The sequence below is a fragment of the Oncorhynchus mykiss genome, chromosome 26 (genome assembly GCF_057628025.1).
Source record: "Oncorhynchus mykiss isolate SJ-2025 chromosome 26, ASM5762802v1, whole genome shotgun sequence".
Classification (NCBI taxonomy): domain Eukaryota; kingdom Metazoa; phylum Chordata; class Actinopteri; order Salmoniformes; family Salmonidae; genus Oncorhynchus; species Oncorhynchus mykiss.
The window spans coordinates 9,353,703-9,377,790 of record NC_143047.1 but is presented as its reverse complement, the minus strand read 5'-3'; the positions used below and the strand labels follow the sequence as shown (position 1 = coordinate 9,377,790).

General features: G+C 41.5%; 1 protein-coding gene across 4 annotated transcripts; it reads right to left on the bottom strand.

Moving 5' to 3' along the window:
* Positions 1–313: 313 nt before the first annotated feature.
* On the bottom strand, positions 314–20,341 carry dync1li2 (dynein, cytoplasmic 1, light intermediate chain 2). 4 transcript variants are annotated; one of them, XM_021585898.3, is made up of 13 exons: positions 20,230–20,341; positions 19,427–19,500; positions 19,135–19,251; positions 18,808–19,038; positions 13,416–13,582; positions 8,954–9,047; positions 7,077–7,212; positions 5,937–6,048; positions 5,774–5,833; positions 5,185–5,229; positions 4,914–5,031; positions 4,147–4,275; positions 314–3,500 (listed from the first exon to the last, which is right to left on the bottom strand). In XM_021585898.3, exons 1-13 carry the CDS (start codon positions 20,322–20,324, stop codon positions 3,394–3,396), a joined length of 1,485 nt encoding a protein of 494 aa, XP_021441573.3. In that variant the 5' UTR covers positions 20,325–20,341; the 3' UTR covers positions 314–3,393. The 4 variants fall into 4 exon arrangements, with proteins under 4 accessions (XP_021441573.3, XP_021441576.3, XP_021441574.3 ...); XM_021585901.3 differs by having other exon boundaries at positions 314–3,495; XM_021585899.3 differs by having other exon boundaries at positions 4,147–4,269.
* Between the last annotated feature and the right edge of the window lie 3,747 nt (positions 20,342–24,088).

Genomic DNA, 24,088 nt, shown 5'->3' with positions numbered 1-24,088 from the left:
GTCAAGGTCAATTTGAAAACCTAAGTACTACAGAGTACGGACCCTGAAAATCACTTGTTAACATGGGACAAGTTAGCAGGGTGATACTTTTATTGCACTGCCATTCACTTGCTACTCAGTCACAACCAGTAGGTTGAGGGGTTTGATAAAATGACTAACCAATATGTACCCATTGGTGTCACTTCTAGAATTCACACTGAATACCAGTACATTAAAACCGTGAAACAGAGCAATATTCACCATGGATTTTACTTGCCTTCTAGACACACATTATCATGATTTGAGACAAAGGGATACAAAAAGGTAACAAAAGTCTGGATTCTTTGTTTTATTGAAGCCAGGGTTGACAGACACTTTTCCTTATCTTTGTCGGCACAAAAAGCGAGATACCACATGGCTGCATCACGTTAAAGCCATACAATCACACGGAATATGTCCAGGGCACAAACACAGTACTCCATGTGGTTAAAAGATTTTTATATCCTGAATAAAAAGGACTGGAAGCAAAAGCTTTTAAATCTCCTATATGTGTATATTTTCAAGGGCTGAAGGCATAGCACTATGATGATGTATAGAGAAAAAAAAATGATATCCAATCATCAAAAACTTGCAATTTGGAAATCAAGCAGCGTGATGTACTAGCCAAACATACAAATGCCTGTTTGGCTAATGCAGATGTATAGTAACTATGTGGAGACAAACATCAGAGGAGTGAACTAGTTCATGAATTTCTAGGCTGTTACCACCCTAAAGATATCTGTCCTATATCATTTACGCATAGTAATGCTTGCAAACAGCAACCATTGTTGTGCAGAAAAATCTAACAGAAAAATACCAAGGAGATGCACTGCAATGGACAGGTGTACCAGAAATGCACATGAAAAACTAAGGAGCTTTGACAGACATTTTAGTTTATTTGGATATTTTCTTAAAATCTCAAAAAAAAAGTCTAGCTTTAAAAGTCTGGAGCAGATTTGACTGCCAGGGACATGTTCGTTATACTGCTAATCCCCAAAATATGAATGCAATATTAAGTACATCATACTTGTAATTCATCAATACACGCTCTAAGCAGGCAGGTAGAAGAGTATGCATTCTCTAGTTTAAACAATAACATCTGGGGGTTCACTACAACTCTCCCAATGAAAGTGATTATTTCAACGTAAGATTAATACTCCTTCCTGGCTGTCACAATATTGTGCTTGAATTTCAGCAACAGATCTTAGATGCAAATTTCTGCCCAATGAAGATATAAAAAGAAAAGAAAAATGGAATCAAAATCCAGCCAGTTCTTATTCTTACAACAGATTCGTTAACACAAAATAAAGTAGACTGCACACCTCTAGGTCTTGTATTTTTTTTCCCTTGCAGAGTAAAAAAAAGTTAGCCTGGCAACTCAAGTAAGTATATGGACCACCTTAGAATGTACTTTGGAATGACAGGTGTTCCACGCAGGGCCAGGGGAGATGGTCACCTGGGAATCAAACCAGACTATTCTACACAAACAGAACACACTGATTGCTGCATCTTTGGTTCCAGGTTCCAATTCTATGTAGTTTCCGTTGTTGTTATAGGTGGTTTTAAAAGCCAAGTAGCTGCTCTTACAGTTTATTAAACCAATGTTACAATTGCTGATCTGCAAATTAACCATAGCTAAGACTGTAGGTAGATTTGAGGGTGATCATCTAGTTATTTGTGATTAATCAAATAATCTTACGATTTTTTACAAATGATTTGATATGGTACAGTAGAGTGGATGTAACTAACAAAAACATTGGCAGAACTAGGACAATTAAAAAAAAACTACTAAGGACACAAGTAAAGGCTGATAATATTGACTAAGATCTACCCTGAGTGAAGGCAGGGTGCACAGATGTACAAATTGTGAACTGTATGTACACTGAAGGCAAAAAGTCAACATTGCAAATGGGCACTGAAGATTACACAAAAGATCTGTGGACATTGCAATTTCCTACTGGGCCACGATTTTTACACCGACATCATGTAGAAATCGGGAATGTTTAACCTGACCTGCCATACAGCTTGTATAAAAACATTTGAAACTGAAAAAGAACAGAGCTAAATTTCCTTTTTAAGGATAACCCATTTAATTAAAACCGTAGTATTTGATTTCCATATGATTTGGCCATGCAAGTGAGTGGTTTAAACCATGCAAGTGTTCATCTGGGGGACACAAATACTCTAAACTTGTGGTTGCTTCTAAAAATCTGCATCTAGATATCTCTCAATATTGCTCAAGTGAACAATGTCAGCTACATTTCTTTTGAAACCTTATGCAAAGACCACAGACTTGTTATACAAAAAAAATTAACAAAATAAATTACTTGAAATGACCAAATGGACAACTTTTTGCCGTTGGTGGTACAGTGCATTTCCTCTTTAAGTAGACAAGCAGCTCCACTATGACACAAACAGTTACTGTGCCAGGCACTTGGGAGTTATAGTAGGAAAGATGCTGCCCCCAAAACACCTCTAGCCAAAAGAGTGTTCCTTGCTAACTCTACACTTGCCAATCCCAACAATGCTCATTTTATCCCAGACATTTCTTCACAATCTTGTGAAAAAATTGCATTTTTGTACAAAATAAGACCAAAAGCTTGAATTGCAATTTCGTTGATATTTACAGAATCCTTAGATGACTAGTTGGACCTGCCATTTTGTGGGCAGGCCACTGTTTGCTATCAGCTATCTGTATTTGTCACATTAGTGTCATGACATCAGTGGAGTTTAACATGTTATGAGATATAGCTATCTAAACCCTTTACTAAATCGCAAACAGTGCAGAAAAAAAATAGAAAATAACATTTTTTTTATATATAAATACACCAGTATCATATCTCTAACCTTTTCTTTTTTTTTGTACATACTACATACGCTTGCAAGTATTTCATTTTTTTTAAATGAATATATTTAGGGTTTAATTGTTCTTATCACAACCGCTTTCCTTCCATAAGATTAGCTGAACAAGAGGCCGCAGCACTTTTCCACTCTTTAAGCTTGTGAGGGAGGGTGTATCCCCTAGCTAACGGAGGGCTCGCTGACCAGGGGATTTGGCTGCCCCCCAAGGAGTGTGCACGCATTACTGAACCGGACATCCCTTGCAAAAAAAAACAAAAAAAACAATTACAATTGAAGTAATAAGGATAGATACAGCCAAGTACTCAACTTCCTCCTCCTCCAAACCTCCACCTTTTGTTCTTTCCCCATCTTACCAAAATAACCAAAAATATCTGATCGCATCTCAAATTCATTTGGCAAAACTACTGTCTGCTGACTGATATAAACATTGGGAATTTGGTCATATTTAGTTTTTTTATGCTTGTGTGTGTTTGTTTTCCAGAGTATTTGCAGTGGACAATGCTGTTGTTGCGTTCACGCTTCGTTCTCTGTCGGTGTGTTGTTAGCTGTAACCATGGAGTCCGGTTTGCGAGTCATTCTATCCAACTCTGCCTGGACGTCAGTCAAAACCGGCTTCTGCCCTTGGAAAATAAAAGAGAGAAGAGAAAGTAATATCCTGTAGCTTCTGTGCCTGTACTAGAAATACGACATTGACTGTTATGGCCAGGCCAGCAAGCGGAAGGAAACTGATGAGATGTGGCCCCATGCTAAATTACTTCAGTTGCATCACATGACAGGTGCACACATGCAAAACCAATCATAAGACACTAAAAAAACATTCCATGCATATTCTTTCAGTTTTATGTCATTAACCGAACGAGGCCAGTAGGACACAAAGGCCACGCAAGTATGCTGGGACAATGGGTTAATTACAACTTCATACTGAATGGACAAACAAAAATGAGAGATGAGCAGTGAGCGTTGGTATGTGTTTGGTGTCATTTAGGGTGGTTTTGTGACATTTTGCAGCCAGACAATGATACATTGTTAACAACTGTTGTCCCATGCATACAGGCCTTTCACCAGTTCCTCCAGTGGCAGAGGAGTCGAGTGGAACACTTCCCCTCCTCTAGGACCTGCCAAGAACTCCCTTTTCACCCTCTCTTTCTCTCAGGTTCTAGGGGTAAACTTCCAGACAACAGCATGGTCCAAAGGCAACAACATGAGGCAGTTAAACCAGAGAGAAGCCAGTGACACCCTGGAGGGCCAGGCCAGAGGAGACCTTACCTGTTTTCTTGACTGATCCTGGAGATCCTGCTCCCGCAGCTCCAGTGCCTGGACTCCCAGGGGACCCAGTCTTTTTACTCAAAAGGCTGTTAAAGAAGTTGGCCAGCACTCCCTCGTTTGCTGCTGCTCCTTAGACACAAACACATGAAACGAGCATCCCTTAGGATCACAACCATGAGATTTAAAAAGGAGAGATCTATTTCTTCCATACAATTCAGGCACGCAACAGTTATTCCTGTATGATCACGGTATTCATAATTTCATCATAAAAATAAAAAAACATGAGCACACACAGCATCATACTTTAACTGGAACACGATTTACATAATTCAATTCGATGCAGATGCATTCCTAGAGGATTAACTGTCCGTTTTCATATAGCGTATCCAATTCCTTTCCTCCCCACATGTCCTTGCCAACACCAACCAACTACAGGGTAGGGGTTACAGGTCTCAATTAAATTTGGCTTAATTTAAGCGGATCTATTCACACCGGTATGCACAGCTCCACCACTGAGCTTAATGGAGAAAATGTCAATATTTCTCCCCAAGCAAGGCCAGCGGAGGGAGGACTGCAGGAATCCATTGTTTATGGAATTATTTCAATAGCTACCTCAGGGGGGCAGTGGTTACACAGCAGTCACACACTTCCAATACCCAAATGAAGTGTTGCCCAAATGACTGCCAGTTCTCATACAACAGTTTCCATGATGCTCTGTAAAAATACAAAAGAAAGGGTGGGCAGTAAGTTCCAGTGTTCCAACTTACCCTTCATGTTGGGGTCAGGTTTCTTGACCGCGGTCATTGGCGAGACGCTGGCCACGTTGGTAGGGCCTGTACGGCCAGTGGGTCGAGGCGAGCCAGAAGCGGTCCGTCCAGGAGATTCCTGAAACACAGACAGAAGACAGAGAGCAGAGTACAGTTGAGGCAATTCAAATTAATCATGTCTCCTATTGATGAAATGATTGTCATCCAACACTTATTTGTCAAGAAAATGTGGCCATGAAAAAGAAAGTGTGGTTGATGTTATCACACTTACTGTTGAACCTCTTGTTGGTGTGGCAGGCTGCTTGGCCAGCAAAGACTTCAGAACAGACAAAAATAAAAATTATGTGAATTCCATTTTCACTGAAATAATTGGGCCCCATAAAATTCAGCATTTTTATCTTATATTTTACAACCCTCATAACATTGCCAGAAACACTTTCTTCCAACACAGATTATGGGCATAGTAGAAAAACATTGCATGGATGGATACTGGTAGCTTGATCTAACAGGGACTGACTGAAGCCCAGTACAAAAAGGAAGCGCTCTTCGCCCTAAGGCAACCACGTGATCTCTCAGAAACAACACCCTTTCAACCAATTAGGCTAAAGCCTTTGATGTTCTCAGACTCCTGATTGGCCCGGGAGGAAGTACAGAATAGGAACCTCAGGTTTTGAAGCTTGGGAAATGCTAATAAAATTAAACTGGCTCCACTATCAACAATCATAGCTTTGAACAAAACCAATCATTTTATTCTCAGCTCACCACCATCTAGTGTGCATCTTTAGAAGAGGAGAGAACATGGAATTGCAACCATGAAAGGCAACCCAGAACTGTGCGATCTAGAATGTAAACAAACATACCTGTTGCTTCATAAGGAACACCTGCTCGTCCTCCGCGTTGACCTCCTTATCATGAACCAGCTGGAGAGAGAAGGCATGAATGTCCAACCAAGGGAGATGCATAAGGGACATTTGTCAAATGTCCTAGTCATGTCTCTTATCCGTAGAAGTCTCATGATCCTACCTTTCGTACTGGAGGCTTCATGATGAAGTCTTCAAAGGGGTCTTCAGGTCTCACCGTTGTGAAATTTTCATGCAGAATTGCAATCTTCTTCTCATTGTCCCATCCAGATGGACTAGGAAAAGGAAAACAGTTTTGTTTGGTACTCGAGCACTGACCAATAGTTTGTTACAATAACCATCAATGACAATACAGTACACGTTCATATAACTTCAGAACTCTCCACCAGTCATATCAGGGGGGCAGGTATCCTAGTGTTTAAGAGCATTGGGCCAGTAACCAAAAGTTAGCTGGTTTTAATCCCAGAGCCAACTAGGTGAAAAATCGATGCGCCCTTGAGCAAGGCACTTAACCCCAATTGCTCCTGTTAGTCGTTCTGGCTAAGCATGTGTGCTAAATTAGTGGTTCTGAAACTGTGGGGTTGTGCGAGGGGTTGGCGGGGGGGGGGGGCATAGGCACACACACACACACACACACACACAGGTTCCCCCCCAAAATGTTAACATTTATAAATGTTCAAAAAAAATTAAACCCAGTCCAGCTCTAAGCTTAATTTTGAAAGTTGTAATAGTAGAATGCACAAGGTGCAATTTCACAATTGGGTAGTGCATCATCAGTTCCTCTTGTCATGTTAGTCATTGCATACCTTAGAGAGCCATTTATAACTTGTCAGAAATGTCCAGTTCAACTAGCCAATGTCAGCTAACATTCTTTAAATTTAGTTTCTTTTAGCCCATAGATATTGCATTTTTTTTGTCACTCAAATACCCACAAAAACACAGACATGGCAAAACGTATAGAATTGCATTTTTTTTTAAATTTAAAACGGCAAAATGTTCTTTGCACCACATAAAATGTGCAGAACTGTTGAAACGTTTGTGTCATGAACAGTAATTGTGCCCATAGAAATAGACGTGGGGTGCGTGCAGGGAGAGCATCGGATGTTCCCCAATGCAGGAAGGGGGCGTGTTAGTTCATTACATTTGAATGGATTCTTGCATTTTCTGCCATTGTGTTGCCACTTTGTACATTGAACTGTTCCGTCTTTTTTGTTTGAGGCCATCAAAAGGCCAAATCACAAGATGAAAAATAATTACCTCAATACGTGGGCACCTAACAGAGCATAACTGAGCATTCACTTACATCAAAATAGCATCCTTCTCCACCACTAAGGCAGGCGTGGTGAACTGGAAGTCATATATTTTGTGCACTATGTATTTATATAGGAGGTCCATGTTCTTCTCCTCTTTGACAGAGGTGTAAATCAATGCAGCTCCATCTGTCAGGTGGGTTTAAGGAACATTCAGACATGATAGGGCACAAAATTAAATAAAACACTTACAGTTGAAGTAAGAAGTTTACATAAACTTGTTTTTCATGACTCCAACCTAAGTGTTTCAACCACTCCACAAATGTCTTGTTAACAAACTATAGTTTTGTCAAGTCGGTTAGGACATCTACTTTGTGCATGACAAGTCATTTTTCCAAAAAAAGTTTAGACAGATTATGTCACTTATCATTCACTGTATCACAATTCCAGTGGGTCAGAAGTTTACATACACTAAGTTGACTGTGCCTTTAAACAGCTTGGAAAATTCCAGAAAATGATGTCATGGCTTTAAAAGCTTCTGATAGGCTAATTGACATAATTTGAGTCGTGGAGGTGTACCTGTGGATGTATTTCAAGGCCTACCTTCAAACTCAGTGCCTCTTTGCTTGACGTCATGAGAAAATCTAAAGAAATCAGCCAAGACCTCAGAAAAGAAAAATGCAGACCTCAACAAGTCTGGTTCATCCAAGGGAGCAATTTCCAAATGCCTGAAGATACCACGTTAATCTGTACAAACAATAGTACACAAGTATAAACACCATGGGACCACGCAGCCGTCATACCGCTCAGGAAGGAGGCGCGTTCTGCCTCCTAGAGATGAACGTACTTTAGTGCGAAATGTGCAAATCAATCCCAGAACAGCAAAAGACCTTGTGAAGATGCTGGAGGAAACAGGTACAAAAGTCTCTATATCCACAGTAAAACGAGTCCTATATCGACATATCCTGAAAGGCCGCTCAGCAAGGAAGGAGCCACTGCTCCAAAACCGCCATAAAACAGCCAGACTACGGTTTGCAACTGCACATGGGGACAAAGACCGTACTTTTTGGAGAAATGTCCTCTGGTCTGATGAAATAAAAAAAGGAACTGTTTGGCCATAATGACCATCGTTATGTTTGGAGGAAAACGGGGCAGGCTTGCAATCTGAAGAACACCATCCCAACCGTGAAGCACGGGGTGGCAGCATCATGTTGTGGGGGTGCTTTGCTGCAGGAGGGAATGGTGCACTTCACAAAATAGATGGCATTACGAGGAAGGAAGATTGTGGATATATTGAAGCAACACCTCAAGACATCAGCCAGGAAGTTAAAGCTTGGTCGCAAATGGTTCTTCCAATTGGACAATGACCCCAAGCATACTTCCAAGTTGTGGCAAAATGGCTTAAGGACAACAAAGTCAAGGTATTGGAGTGGCCGTCACAAAGCCCTGACCTCAATCCTATAGAACATTTGAAAAGGCGTGTGCGAGCAAAGGAGGCCTACAAACCTGACTCAGTTACACCAGATCTGTCAGGAGGAATGGGCCAAAATTCACCTAACTTATTGTGGGAAGCTTGTAGAAGGCTACCCGAAACATGACACAAGTTAAACAATTTAAAGGCAATGCTATCAAATACTAAATTGAGTGTATGTAAACTTCTGACCCACTGGGAATGTGATGAAAGAAATAAAAGCGGAAATAAAAATCTCTCAATTATTCTGACATTTCACATTCTTAAAATAAAGTGGTGATCCTAACTGACCTTAGACAGGGAATGTTTACTAGGATTAAATGTCAGGAATGGTAAAAAACTGAGTTTAAATGTATTTCGCTACGGTGTATGTCCATTTCCGACTTCAACTGTATAATTTTGCATCTATGGTGGGGCCTGTCATTCTAAGGGAGAGTTGTGTTTGAGTGGAAAGGATACACTGTAAGCAGAATCGTCGGATGTGGGACTGGATGAAGTCGAAGTGCTCCTCTCGGAAGTCGTGCTCTTTCTCTAAAACACTGACTGCATCACACTGTGGAGAGAGATATCATTGTAACACTGTACATAGCCATAATGACATTTGAAGTGTCTCTATTCCTTTTAAACTTGTGAGTGTAACCTTTACTGTTTAGATTTTGTTTATTTCACTTTATCTATTTCTCTTGCTTTGGCAATGTAAACATATGTTTCCCATGCCAATAAAGCCCTTTGAATTTAACTGACAGAGAAAGAGCGAGGAAGAGAGCAAAGTAGACGGCAATTAGGCTACAACTGGAGCAAGTAAACCATACCTTCCCGAGGGACATAAAAATGACTCGCCTTAGCTCAAGCTTAGCTCACTTCGCCATGCCTCCCTTTCAGTCTCAGACCCTCCCTCACTTCCGCTCTCCTCCCCTCTGCTCCACTCGCTTGCAAGTTCCCCTCCTCACTCCCTCCGGGAAGGAGCAGTAAGACCCTGCAGGCAGGCCCCACCCAGTCTCTCACACACACATATATACAATTCCCCACAGTGACCACAAGATGGTAACCTTGACAACAACAAGGCTGACTGGCTGAGCATGACTCAGGGAATGCCAGGCTAGCTACTTCCTGAAATAAAAAAAATGGCAGTAGCAAAGACAGCAGGCCTGGTTAAGTATGCAGGAGCCCTTCATTAAATATACATACCCAAGTGCCACACTCAGTGGGACTTAAAGGGATATTTTGCCATTTGAGCAGAGATTCTTCATCTACTTCCCCAGAGTCAGATGAACTTGTGGATACCATTTTTCTATGTCTCTGTGTCCAGTATGAAGGAAGTTAGAGGTAGTTTTGAGAGCCAATGCTAACTAGCATTAGCACAATGACATAATTAATTTAGAAAATACAGCAAATGGCCACCCGAGTGGCGCAGCGGTCTAAGGCACTGCATCGCAGTGTTGTGGTGTCACTACAGCCTGGGGTTCGACCGGCTGTGTCACAACCTGCCGTGAACGGGAGTCCCATAGGGTGGCGCACAATTGGCCCAGTGTCATCCGGGTTAGGAGAGAGTTTGGCCAGAAGGGCTTCACTTGGCTCACCACGCTCTAGCGACTCTTTGTAGCGAGCCGGGCAACTGCAGGCTGACCTCGGTCGACAGTTGAACGGTGTTTCCTCCAACACATTGGTGCGGCTGGCTTTTGGGTTAAGCAAGCGGATGTTAAGGGCGGTTTTGCGGGTCATGTTTCGGAGGACGCATGACTCGACCTTCACCTCTCCCGAGCCTGTTGGGGAGTTGCAGCGGAGCCAAGACAGTAATATCACGAAATTGGGGCGAAAACGGGGTAAAATTGCAAAAACAAAACAAATGAAAGAAAAAGAAAATAGAGCAAATAGTCTGAAAATATGGAACACGTAATGACAGCAGACTAAGACATACCACACTTCAAATCCACTAAATCCATATGTATCGTGCCTGAAGAAAGGACACTTCACTAATGCTCTGAGAGTATATTCAACAAACTGCACTAAAGACCCATATGAATTCCCCGGGAGTGAAATAAGCCTTTCCTCCCTAAAGGCAGAAAATAAATAGAAAAACAGTGAGCAGTGAAAAGAATACATTCACTCGTCCTCATCATGACTAGCATGTGAAGTACTGATGACTGACAACATTGTGTTCTTTTAAAGCAGCCATTTGCCAGAAGCTCATGGACATGGAACAATGTGGTGCTTTCAAGGGCTGAAGATGCTGCCTCACGGGCAACACTAAAAACCAGCAACTCGAGACGGGAGATGATCAGGCACCAACCATGAAATGGACTGCCAGAGTGGAGCGTCAATGGTGTACTAGTTAGTTGTGGGCCCATGAAGAATCTGAGGATCAGTGTTATTTAAATCTTTCAGTACAAAACCTGTCTATTAATTTGAAAACTGGTGCCTAAATATGGCAGGCTACTTCTTTCAGGTACCTACAGTACCAGTCAAAAGTTTGGGCACAAACTTACAAGGGTTTTTATTTTTACTATTGTCTACATTGTAAAATAATAGTGAATACATCTACTATTATTAACTATTAAATAACACATATGGAATCATGTAGTAACCAAAAAAAAGTGCTAAATCAAAATATAATTGAGATTGTTCAAAGTAGCCACCCTTTGCCTTGACAACGTTGCACACTCTTGGCAGGCATTCTCTCAACCAGCTTCACCTGGAATGCTTTTCCAACAGTGTTGAAGGAGTTCCCATATATGCTGAGCACTTGGCTGCTTTTCCTTCACCTCTGTGATCCAACTCATCCCAAACCATCTCAATAGGGTTGAGATCATGTGGATTGTGGATCCCAGGTCATCTAAAGCAGCACCCCATCACTCTCCTCCTTGGTCAAATAGCCCTTACACAGCCTGGAGATGCGTTTTGGGTTATTGTCCTGTTGAAAAACAAATGACAGTCCCACTAAGCGCAAACCATATGTGATGGCAAACCAAACCAGATGCATCCCTGCAGCCATGCTGGTTAAGTGTGCCCTGATTCTAAATAAATCACTGACAGCATCACCAGCAAACACCGCCACACCATCAGAACTCGTCATCGAAGCTTCACGGTGGGAACGACACATGCGGAGATCATCCGTTCACCTACTCTGCGTCTCACAAAGACAAATCTAATTTGGATTTATCAGACCAAAAGATTGCTGCAAAGAAACATTTGACCATGAAGGCCTGATTCACGCAGTCTCCTCTGAATAGTTGATGTTGAGATGTGTCAGTTATTTGAACTCTGCGAAGCATTTATTTAGGCTGCAATCTGAGGTGCAGTTACAGTAACTCTAATGAACCTCTGCAGCAGAGGTAACTCTGGGTCTTCCTTTCCCGTGGCGGTCCTCATGGAGGTTTTTGCAACTGCACTTGGAAGAAACTTTCAATGTTCTTAAAATTTTCCAAACTGACCGAACATGTCTTAACCTTTTGTAACTAGGGGGCAGTATTTTCATTTTTGGATGAAAAACGTTCCCGTTTTAAACGGGATATTTTGTCACGACAAGATGCTCGACTATGCATAACATTGACAGCTTTGGATAGAAAACACTCTGACGTTTCCAAAACTGCAAAGATATTGTCTGTGAGTGCAACAGAACTGATGTTACAGGCGAAACCCAGATAAAAGTCCAATCAGGAAGTGCCCCATATTTTGAAAGCGCTGCATGCCAGTGACTCCTTATATGGCTGTGAATGGGCTACGAATGAGCTTACGCTTTCTACGTATTCCCCAAGGTGTCTACAGCATTGTGACGTCTTTTTACACATTTATGTTGAAGAATAGCCGTAAGGGACCACATTGAGAAAGTGGTCACATGATGGCTCCCGCAGAAAATCTTGCGTAAAGTACAGAAGTAGCCATTTTTCCAATCGCTTCTTACGAGAAACCAATTGTCCCGGTGGATATTTTATCGAATAGATAAGTGAAAAACACCTTGAGGATTGATTCTAAACAACGTTTGCCATGTTTCTGTCGATATTATGGAGCTAATTTGGAAAAAAGTTTGCCGTTGTAGTGACCGCATTTTCCGGTCGATTTCTCAGCCAAACGAGAAGAACAAACGGAGCTATTTCGCCTACAAAAATAATATTTGGGGAAAAAAGGAACATTTGCTATCTAACTGGGAGTCTCGTGAGTGAAAACATCCGAAGTTCTTCAAAGGTAATGATTTAATTTGATTGCTTTTAATGCTATGCTAGGCTATGATAAACTTACACAAATGCTTGTCTAGCGTTGGCTGTAAAACATATTTTGAAAATCTGAGATGACAGTGTGATTAACAAAAGGCTAAGCTGTGTCTCAATATATTTCACTTGTGTTTTTCATTAATAGGAACATTTTCTAGGGATATTTATGTCCGCTGCGTTATGCTAATTAGTTTGAGGCGATGATTATGCTCCCGGATCCTGGATGGGTAGTATCAAGAAGTTTAAAGTAATGGACTGTCATTTCTCTTTGATTATTTGAGCTGTTCTTGCCATAATATAGACTTGGTCTTTTACCAAACAGGGCTATCTTCTCTATACCACCCCTACCTTGTCACAACACAACTGATTGGCTCAACTGCATTAAGGGAAGAAATTTCACAGATTAAATTATAACAAGGCATACCTGTTAATTGAAATGCATTCCAGGTGACTACCTCATGAAGCTGGTTGAGAGAATGCCAAGAGTGTGCAAAGCTGTCATCAAAGCAAATGGTAGCTATTTGAAGAATCTCAAATATAATTAGATTTGTTAAACACTTTTTTGGTTACTACATGGATTCCACTATTGATGTCTTCACTATTATTCTACAATGTAAAACAAATAGTCCAAATAAAGAAAAACCCTTGAATGCGTAGGTGTGTCCAAACTTTTAACTGGTACTGTATATTTCAACCAGACAGCCTCAACTTACCTTTGTGCAAACTATTAGCACTGGAATGCCCAGGTTGTGTGTGAGTACGTTTTCCCCGAGCGGTAGCACCACGCCCTCGTCATCCCCCCCTGCTGGGGGAGCCCGTCTCTGGGGAGAGGCTGGATCGGCTCCCTCCGGCTCTGTGTACTCCTGGAAAGCCTTCACCACTGTGGGGCAAACAGGGGATGGCCACATTGGTTAGGCCAGTCGCAATGCACCTTTTTCATTTGGAGGATCAATAATCTTTACAAGATTTATTAAACACAGGTTGTATAGAGTAGAGGTCGACCGATTAATTGGAATGGCCAACAATCGGAAATCGGTATTTTTGGACACCGATTTGGGTCTCTTTTTTTTAACACCTTTATTTAACTAGGCAAGTCAGTTAAGAACACATTCTTATTTTCAATGACAGCCTAGGAACAGTGGGTTAACTGCCTTGATCAGGGGCAGAACGACAGATGTTTACCTTGTCAGCTCGGGGATTCAATCTTGCAACCTTACAGTTAACTAGTCCAACGCTCTAACCACCTGCCTCATTGCACTCCACAAGGAGCCTGCCTGTTACGCGAATGCAGTAAGCCAAGGTAAGTTGCTAGCTAGCATTAACTTAACTTGTAAAAAACAATCAATCATAATCACTAGTTATAACTACACATAGTTGATATTACTAGTTTATCTAGCGTGTCCTGCGTTGCATATAATCGATGCGGTGCGTATTTGTGAAAAAGGACTGTCCTTGCTCCAATGTGTACCTAACCATAAACATCAATGCCTTTCTTAAAATCAATACACAGAAGTATATATTTTTAAACCTGCATATTTAGCTAAAAGAAATCCAGGTTAGCAGGTAATATTAACCAGGTGAAATTGTGTCACTTCTCTTGCTTTCATTGCACGCAGAGTCAGGGTATATGCAACAGTTTTCCGTATTTCACTGAAAGAATAAACGTCTTGTTTTCGAGATGGTAGTTTCCGGATTTGACCATATTAATGACCTAAGGCTCGTATTTCTGTGTGTTATTATGTTACAATTAAGCCTATGATTTGATAGAGCAGTCTGACTGAGCGATGGTTGGCACCAGCAGGCTCGTAAGCATTCATTCAAACAGCATTTTCGTGCGTTTTGCCAGCAGCTCTTCGCAATGCTTCAAGCCTATCAACTCCCGAGATTAGGCTGGTGTAACCGATGTGAAATGGCTCGCTAGTTCGCAGGGTGAGCGCTAATAGCGTTTCAAACGTCACTTGATCTGAGACTTGGAGTAGTTGTTCCCCTTGATCTGCAAGGGTAACGCTGCTTCGAGGGTGGCTGTTGTCGATGTGTTCCTGGTTCGAGCTCAGGTAGGAGCGAGGAGAGGGACGGAAGCTATACTGTTACACTGGCAATAGTAAGGTGCCTATAAGAACATCCAATAGTCAAAGGTATATGAAATACAAATGGTATTGAGAGAAATAGTCCTACAATTCCTATAATAACTACAACCTAAAAGTTCTTACCTGAGAGTATTGAAGACTCATGTTAAAAGGAACCACCAGCTTTCATATGTTCTCATGTTCTGAGCAAGGAACTTAAACGTTAGCTTTTTTACATGGCACATATTGCACTTTTACTTTCTTCTCCAACACTTTGTTTTTGCATTATTTAAACATGTTTCATTATTTATTTGAGGCTAATTTGATTTTATTATATTATATTAAGTTAAAATAAGTGTTCAGTATTGTTGTAATTGTCATTATTACAAATAAATAAATATATTTTTAAAAATCGTCCGATTAATCGGTATCGGCTTTTTTTGGTCCTCCAATAAATCAGTATCGGCGTTGAAAAATAATAATCGGTCGACCTCTAGTATAGAGAGCATATATTTTCTTCTGATTGAAATAAAGTATACAGGACAGCATCACAAATGGGTACTCCATAACTAGGGCCCTGAGTTTTTATTTTTTATTTTACCCCTTTTTCTCCCCAATTTCGTGGTATCCAATTGTTTTAGTAGCTACTATCTTGTCTCATCGCTACAACTCCCGTACAGGCTCGGGAGAGACGAAGGTTGAAAGTCATGCGCCCTCCGATAAACAAGCCGCACTGCTTCTTAACACAGTGCGCATCCAACCGGGAAGCCAGCCACACCAACGTGTCGGAGGAAACACTGTGCACCTGGCAACCTTGGTTAGCGTACACTGCGCCCGACCCGCCACAGGAGTCGCTGGTGCGCAATGAGACAAGGATATCCCTACCGGCCAAGCCCTCCCTAACCCGGACGACGCTAGGCCAATTGTGCGTCGCCCCAAGGACCTCCCGGTCGCAGCCAGTTGCGACAAAGCCTGGGCGCAAACCCAGGGTCTCTGGTGGCTCAGCTGGCGCTGCAGTACAGCACCCTTAACCACTTTGCCACCCGGGAGGGGACCTGAGTTTTTAAAGACCAAGTGACCTGACATGGAGTAAATGCAGTCCCTGTTCCCCCGGACCCAGCCATTCTCTCTGAGCTCCAGAACTCGCTGCACCATGTCTATAGAGACATTAGCTGATCTGACAGCCGCTCCTCTCCTGCCTGCTCCACTACCCAGACTGGAGAATAACTCCCAATGTGTTTTACACACATAACTAACCGTCTGCCTTAGTCAAGCAGACAACAGCCCATCCGTCATCTAGCTATTCATGCCACTGTGCGCTGTTAACTCCAACTAAACAGAATATCAATGACAATTAGCTTCTCCTGGACTTTCTACAGGACTCAACCCTAGAGACTGTAGTTGGTAGATATGTAAACAAGCGCAAAAGCTTTCAGAATGACTCGCTAAGCTTTTAGTACGACTTGCTAATATATTTACACTCCAAAGAGCTTAACTAACATGATGGATCCATATATTGCTACAGCAAAATAAAACAAAGGCTAGGTCTATTTCGGTATAAAGGAGAAGCATAACTCCCAATAGGGCACTGCTGCAGGCATCTGTGCTGGCAGTCTGTCCCCTGTATGCATCCCAGAACAGCAGCTGTGAGCAGTGGTCTGGGAAGGCACTTCCCCTTCCTCAGGAACCTTAGGAATGTGGTTACGGCTAACCCAGAGAGCCAATGCTGCTATAGCACTTCCCTCCCACCAGGAACAGAACAACCCTTAGGGTGCTGGGCTGCCTGGCCTGGGCCCTGTGATGTAAACTCCAGCTGATTGGGAACAGGGATGGGATCAGACTCCCTGTTCAGGCTCTGATCTGTGCCAGCTAAAGCTACAGGGGGCCAGCAGAGCCTAGACGCAACAGTCTCAACTAACAAAGACAAACCAAAAGATGCAAATGTGCAATTGCCCTAGTGTAACACTACGGCATTTACTCTCTTGGACAAACAATTGTCTCCAAAGAACTCAAATAACTGGGTGTACAAAAAAATGCCTGGCTCACATTGTGTTCTTCAAGGAAAACATTCTTAGGCAAGCACTTCTCAGCCATTGAGCTTTGTTTTTTTCTCCTTGGATATTTTGGTAGACTGCCTTGGTGGGAGTGACATACATAGCTTAGGCCTACATTTCTTACATAACCCGGCTGAGCAGCAAAACATCTTTAGTAAGGTAATAACAGCAAAGTGCCTGTCAGAAAGGTGCAGTGGTCACACTTCTAGCCTTCATCTGTACAGTTATGAATCCAGATTTCTCATCATTCAGACACCACATCGTCCATCGTTCAACTTTGCCCACTTAACCGTTCCAGTACAAACATGGGTGGGGCCAAATAGCTTTACAGTATAGGTATTAGCCTAGATATGATAATGATCCATTTGAAGCGTAATTTCCATTTTTGTTCCCTGCGGGACCCTACAGCTTTGTGGCGTTATAATGCAGAGACATATTCCTGAATCCTGATAATGACAGTTGTTAATAAAAAAACTGTTGATCTGTGTTATTTCAGTGCATGATACAGCAAGGAATGGTTCTGCTACAGAGCACCACCAAGCTGCTCCAGTTTCAACTGAGCCAGAACGTCCTGCACACTCGATATCCCTTCCATGCTTAGACTCAATCTGGTGTCAGAAGAAACCATGACGCAACACTGCTGTAAGGGCGCCTGGACACCCCTCCTCCCTTTTAGATATGTCGCACTAGTCTGACATGTGCAGTGATGACATCATTACCGACATCCTGAAAGGTGAACACTGTCTGGATGATATGCTACTCCGCTAGATTGGAAAGATGTAAATGTTTGTGGGTGGGAGTGTATTCAACAAAAAAGTTTAGCAGGGCGCATATGCCAGCCTGGCTACCTGTGTTGGATATCAGCAAACACCACTTGCCAAAATCAGGCCTCCACTATTGAACAAAGTAAAACTTATTTACTAGTACAACACAATCCACAATGAAAAACAAGGCTTGACAACTATGCAAAGGCTTTCCTCCCAATATTGAGAAAGAAAATTCAAACCATGTCTTCATCTATCAAAATTATGTAATTTAGCCTACAGTATAGATTCAGTAAATCACTGATTATTGGTCCAGTAGAAGCGTTCAGATTACGCAAAATATTCAATATTTGTGTAGAATGCAGTAATGTGCTACGTTACCTCAAAGGTTTTTTGCCTACAGAAACATCATCCTTCTGCCACTTCCCCTTTCACACATTTTAGTTTGTAAACAGTTAGGCCTAGTGGTTCTCCAATCATAAACCTGACACTTAAGCCCAGAGTAGTCATAGGCCTACAGTTGAATGATGACAAAAACAATAGTGAACCTATCCACTGGGATTATTTGAGCACATTAAACATGGCATTGGTTTAATTTTGGATTGCAAAAATCAAACCAATCTCTAAAGCATCTCCAAGTAGAGTAACCTTCAGACAGCCTGCTCAAGAGAACCTCAGATAACCCCCGGCTCTTGTAAGAGCATGCAACTTCAGAGCACAAAAGAGCACTTCATGATAATTTCTAAAATTATCAGGAGGGAGCATTCAGTACATAAGACAGTGATCAACAGACTAGGCTTTTAGTCATCATGACTGAACACAGCTGATAATCATGGGCCTTTCTGATGACCTACAAACTACCATGACCATGAGTAATTTTATAATTCAGTGTCTGCTTTCTACTGCCATTCCCTTTAGTTTAAATGAAAAACCAGCCAGCATCCAAACTGTAGCCTAAATGTGTTATGTAAGCACAGCATACATACAATCTCGTTGGCTCTGTCCTGGGGATGTTCACTATGCTGCAGACACTTGCCAAATAAAACCCATATCAGCTCCACAAGCATCTCGCAACATAAAGGGAAGCAATTATCACCACCTCTACTGTCTGATTGCCAAACAAACACAGCTAAATGTTGGGACTAGCCTTCGCTTGGACAATCGTCCTCACAGACACAGTCGCAGCAGCCAAGGTGAAGTAGATGATTCAGCACTACTTACTCCTCTGCTCCATCTCTCTCATCTCCTCCGGCGGGATCTTGAGCTTGTCCACATGATCACGCAGCACGCTGGCCCACTTCTGGAGCGACTCCATGATGGTCCAGGGTCTTGACATGTCTGCCACAAACACTGCCAAGCTGTCGTTCAGCGACTCTGCTGTCACTGCAAACTTTAGCAGGCCTTTGTGATACAAGTCCCCATCCAGGATCCACACGTTACAGCGTGTAAGGTCTGCCAATATTCAGAGATTTACAGTCACGCAAAAAATAACATGTAGCCTAACCCATGTACAGTTGTATTCTTTTGCCACTGGAACAGGGAACTTACCATCTATGTCCTCATCGTGGACGTTCAGATACAGATACTCCAGGCCTCTTCCTTTCTTATTGTGCTCTGCTCCTTGGAGTTTTGCCATAATCGTTGTCTTTCCTGACCCATCCTCACCTGAAACATTTCCGCACAAACGGGTTATTGTCATGTTATTGTTATGATTTGGTTTATTTGACTGAAGACAACATTTATTATCTGTATAATGTTAAATGCAACCTCTCCTGAAAATAAGCTACTTCTCCCTTTTGATGTGATTACAAGTTACTGAAGGCTATGGATTTACACTTACCAAACACCAATATGTTCTTCCCGGATGGCAACTTAGAACTTGAACGTGTTGAAACCTCACTGAGAATTGAAGTCCTGAAGGGAATAACAATGCATTTAGTTTGCTTGCTTGCTATCACATTATACAATTAAGTAGCCTAGGCTTAACACATAGCCTACTGGTAGGTGTCTGTCTGCATGTCTGTCTTGCCACCAAGACCGTTACCTAAGTTAGCTATCACTTGTTACGCTAATTAGCCTATCTTGTCGAATGAGCTTTTGAGTGTCAGCTGTCACTGATCATACATTGCTAGCTAGATCGTTTCTTAATTTGGAATATTTTATAAAATAAGTTTGACTGGCTTGGCAATATTATAGCATAGCTAGTTATGTAGTTGTAACTATCAAGGAACACAAATTATTGTGGCTACGGGGCTAGCTGGAAAGCAAGCTAGTTAACGTCACATTATTTGGTCCTGCACAATCAGACGACAATAACTTGGCTAGTTAACGCGCCTGTTATTAGTATTGATTTGGAGTGGATATTGGTTAGCTTGCCTAGTTAGCTATAAGGTTGGTTGGTTCGTTTGTTATTGAAACTGGTTAGTTATGTAGCCACACTAACTAAAGCAAAATGTTGTAGCTGAACGAATGTTTGCTATCGTAACTACAGTACGCGTTAGCAATAACGTTAACTGTTTTGAAGGCATCCGGGACCGTTTTGATGAGAGCACCCGGCAGTGACAAAGCACATTAAACAAGTTAGTAAAAAGCTTTTCCGTTACAGAAAATAGCACATTGTAAATCACGAGTACTTGAACTTGCCATAGGTTTTGTCCTTCCTCGTCTTCGTTGCTATTTTCCATAGTGTCGCCTGCCCCGGCTGCGCCCAGGAACTTCTTCTCCAGAACGGGAGCCATCTTCTTTCTACAGCCACAAAGAGAGAGGCGCGACTTGGGCGCCCTAGGACCTTGTTAAAACTGTGTGCACCCGATTTACACCGCAACAAATCCCGGAATACGGCTCATCATTGATGGTTCAAAATCTATAGCTAAACAACACAGAGGCGTATGATACCTGCCACATCTTGCTATCAGATACAGACAAAGGGTCAATGCTGATGATAACTTATGGTTATGATACTCAATGCCTCACTATTTTCTGTGACCCAATCAAAATATCTGAAGTGGGCTAGTGTACAATATTTTGCGCATACTAAACCCAGTACACCGACAACTCAGTAGCCTCCTTCCAAAAACTACATCTGATTATATCATGATGATTTGCTCAATGATTTACTGTAATCATGAAAGGGGGGAAAAATAAGACAAAGAAAAACAACACGTTACCATGAAAGTGTTGTGTACGCTAATTGTGATCAGGCATAATAACAGCGCGCTCAGTACGCGTTGGCTTGCATGATGTCATCCTGCAAGGCTGACTGACTTATTTTTAATATTGGGCATTGTACACTTAACAACTGGTCCAGGATCAGTTGTGCAGCTAGGCCATAATAAAGTTGGGTACGTTTGGGGTGGAAAGAGGTGACTGCACATCATTTGCAAGACCAAAGAAAATTAACTGGAGCAGACGAGTAGACCGTATAGCTGACAAGTAAAGTGATGCCACCTAGTGGAATCATAAGAAGGCAACATGTAGATTTATATTTAGAGTGTATTAGTCACATGCACATGGTTGCAGATGTAAATGCAGTGTCCAGTGAAAATCTTCAACTCCGAGCTCCGACAGGAGGGGTAGATGATTGGCAGGTGGCTGATTGGGTGGCTATTCAGCAGCCTAACCGTCTGGGGATAGAAGCTATTGGCCAGTCTATTAACGAAAGGATAGGAACATCATGGAAAATGTAAACTGTCATAAGAAAAGACACGCTATTACAGTATTCACTGGTCTACTTTATATATATATATATATATATATATATATATATATATATATATATATATATATATATATATATATATATATATATATATATATATATATATACATATATATATATATTGACAGACAAGACAGGGAGTTTATATTAAAAGCCACCAAGCATCGAGCTAAAGGCTAAAGTTAGCAAACAGGTGTGTGTCTAGACGATCCGATCCGTGTACGGTTCTGTTCATTCAATCAATATCCGAATTTAAACTAAGATGTGTAATCATTTCGACTGCTTGGAATCATTTTAGTTAGGTCTTCCGCAAGATGTAATTAATAAACAGAGACCGTGTGTGCGTAGAGAGGAGGCGGATGCAAGAGGATTGATACGATTACATTTAAGCAGACGCTCTTACGCAGAGCGATTTACAGTAGTGAGTGCATACATGTTCATACGTATGCTAACTGTTTTCACAGTAAAAGCTGTAAAGTGTTAACGATTGAGGAAATCATATGATTTTAACAATTGCATTGTTAATGGGTTCCTCACATTTAAAAAATCTATATATTTTTTAACATATTTTCCACAAAATGTAAAAGGTTTCAATGTCCTTAGTCAGTGCCTCTCAGTTGCACATTACATTGTTAATGTAAACGCCAACATACACAATCGTTAGATAATAATCAGCCTTTACAAGACAAACCATGTAAACAACATAATGACCGAAACTTGCTTTACACTAGTTCAAACCAGAATGACGCCAATCAATAATTAAATCTGGGCCCCAAAAGAAATAGGAGCAATCCGTAAACCTGAATCAATCACTGTGTGAAAAAGGGCACCCAGACTTGAATAGAGCTGTGCTGGTAATTCATTTTGAGATTACCGAGGGACTCAGAGTCCCACCTGCTCCACCATAGACCTTTGAGACAGGAAGGCAGGGCAGACAGTTGAACTGAGGCATCTTGCTGTAGGGAATTCCCTTAGGACTGCCTATATGGCTTTGGGTTTCCCCATCTATAGATCCAGGGTAGATTAGGGATATTGGCTGAAGTGCATGCCAGAACTGTGAGTCGTGATACTTGGCCTTTCTTCTCTTACTCCCATTCTTGGTGTGGTGAGGCCTACTCCTGCTGCCAGGAACATCAATAAAACAGGTTTTGTATTTGTCAAAGGCTTGAGGGAAACAAGCCTTCTGCTTTTCTGCTCAATGACACTGATTTTGCTACACTGCAAGACAATATATTTAATTTATTGAACTTGTCATTCCAGCAAGCTAAGTGTGCTTATATTTTTTTCCCGAGCACACACAATTAGGCTACCTTCTCTGCAATTCCTGAGAGGGCGTGTGCACCCCTCATACATCCTGCATCAGTCTCTGATACAAGGCGTAGCATTCCAAACAAAAAAACTCAGATTGGATAGTGTGTCCTTTAAACTAATAAATGCTTACTACGAAACAGCAAGCTATGAGTTCACATTAACGTACATATTGCTTATTGTCCATAAAAGCCACTCTCATATCAAACAGTTGATGTAATTCCATAGTAGAGACAGAAGGTGACACTGTTGTCCCAGTAAAATTCCCTTCCAGAACTTGGTTCTGCAAAACCCTTATGATTGATAGCTTATGATGTGTTTGTAGAGCCGAGTAAGTGGAACTCAGCACACAAACCACACAATGTTCTACTTGAAGGGTATGGGAAGTCTATAACCTTATCCTCAGCTAAAGTCAATCTAACAAATTAACAGTCGACTGACTGATAGTGGTGAAATGAAAACGTGATAGACGGGTATAAATGAAACATTTCCTCATGAGTCATGCCTCATAACACTCTGCCTGCATGGGAAAGAACTTTGGTATAGTAAGGTTGCCAAATAGGTTGCTTATTCCCCAAGGCACATTAACAGAATCTGATGAGCTTGTGACAGTTGAGTTTACTGACCACATAATTGAATGGAAATTCCTGTTTTCATGTCTTGGAAAAGTTAATTCCCTATTAAGTGCCAATCAAATCAAATTTTATTTGCACATGCTTACTTACAAGCCCTTAACCAACAATGCAGCTTAAAAAAAAAAATATATATATATATATCGCGAGGCGATATACATGGGGTTCCGTACAGAGTCCATGTGCAGGGGCACTGGTTAGTCGAGGTAATATGTACATGTAGGTAGAGGTAAAGTGATTATGCATGGATAATAAACAAAGAGTAGCAGCAGCGTAAAAATGGAGGGTGGGGTGGGGATAATGCAAATAGTCTGGATTTGATTAGCTGTTCTTATGGCTTGGGGGTAGAAGCTGTTAAGAATACTTTTTGACCTAGACTTGGCGCCCCGATACCGCTTGCCACGCGGTAGGCAGAGAGAACAGTTTATGACTAGGGTGGCTGGGCCTTCCTCTGACACCGCCTAGTATATAGGTCCTGGATGGCAAGAAGCTTGGCAATCATACAGATGTAAGATCTTAATTTGATCACTCTGTAAATTCACCCTTGGACATTTAAAACTTCTAGTGTATTTGAGGTTTTAAAAGGCTTCTAAAGTTTGTTATTTCCACTTACAAATTTCAGACTTGATTTTCCCTTATGAAAAATATATCAACCGCTACAAAAATGTCCTTTAATTATAGTCCACATAATAATTCACATTTCCTGTTGCTGCAGGATTTTTTTTTCTGCTGTAGGAGACTGACTCAAATTTAGATCCTCCATCTATCTGTATGCAGTAATAAAATATTTAACCCTGCTACCACACCTCTCCCTATTCATTAGCATGTTAATTTGGTGACTGCA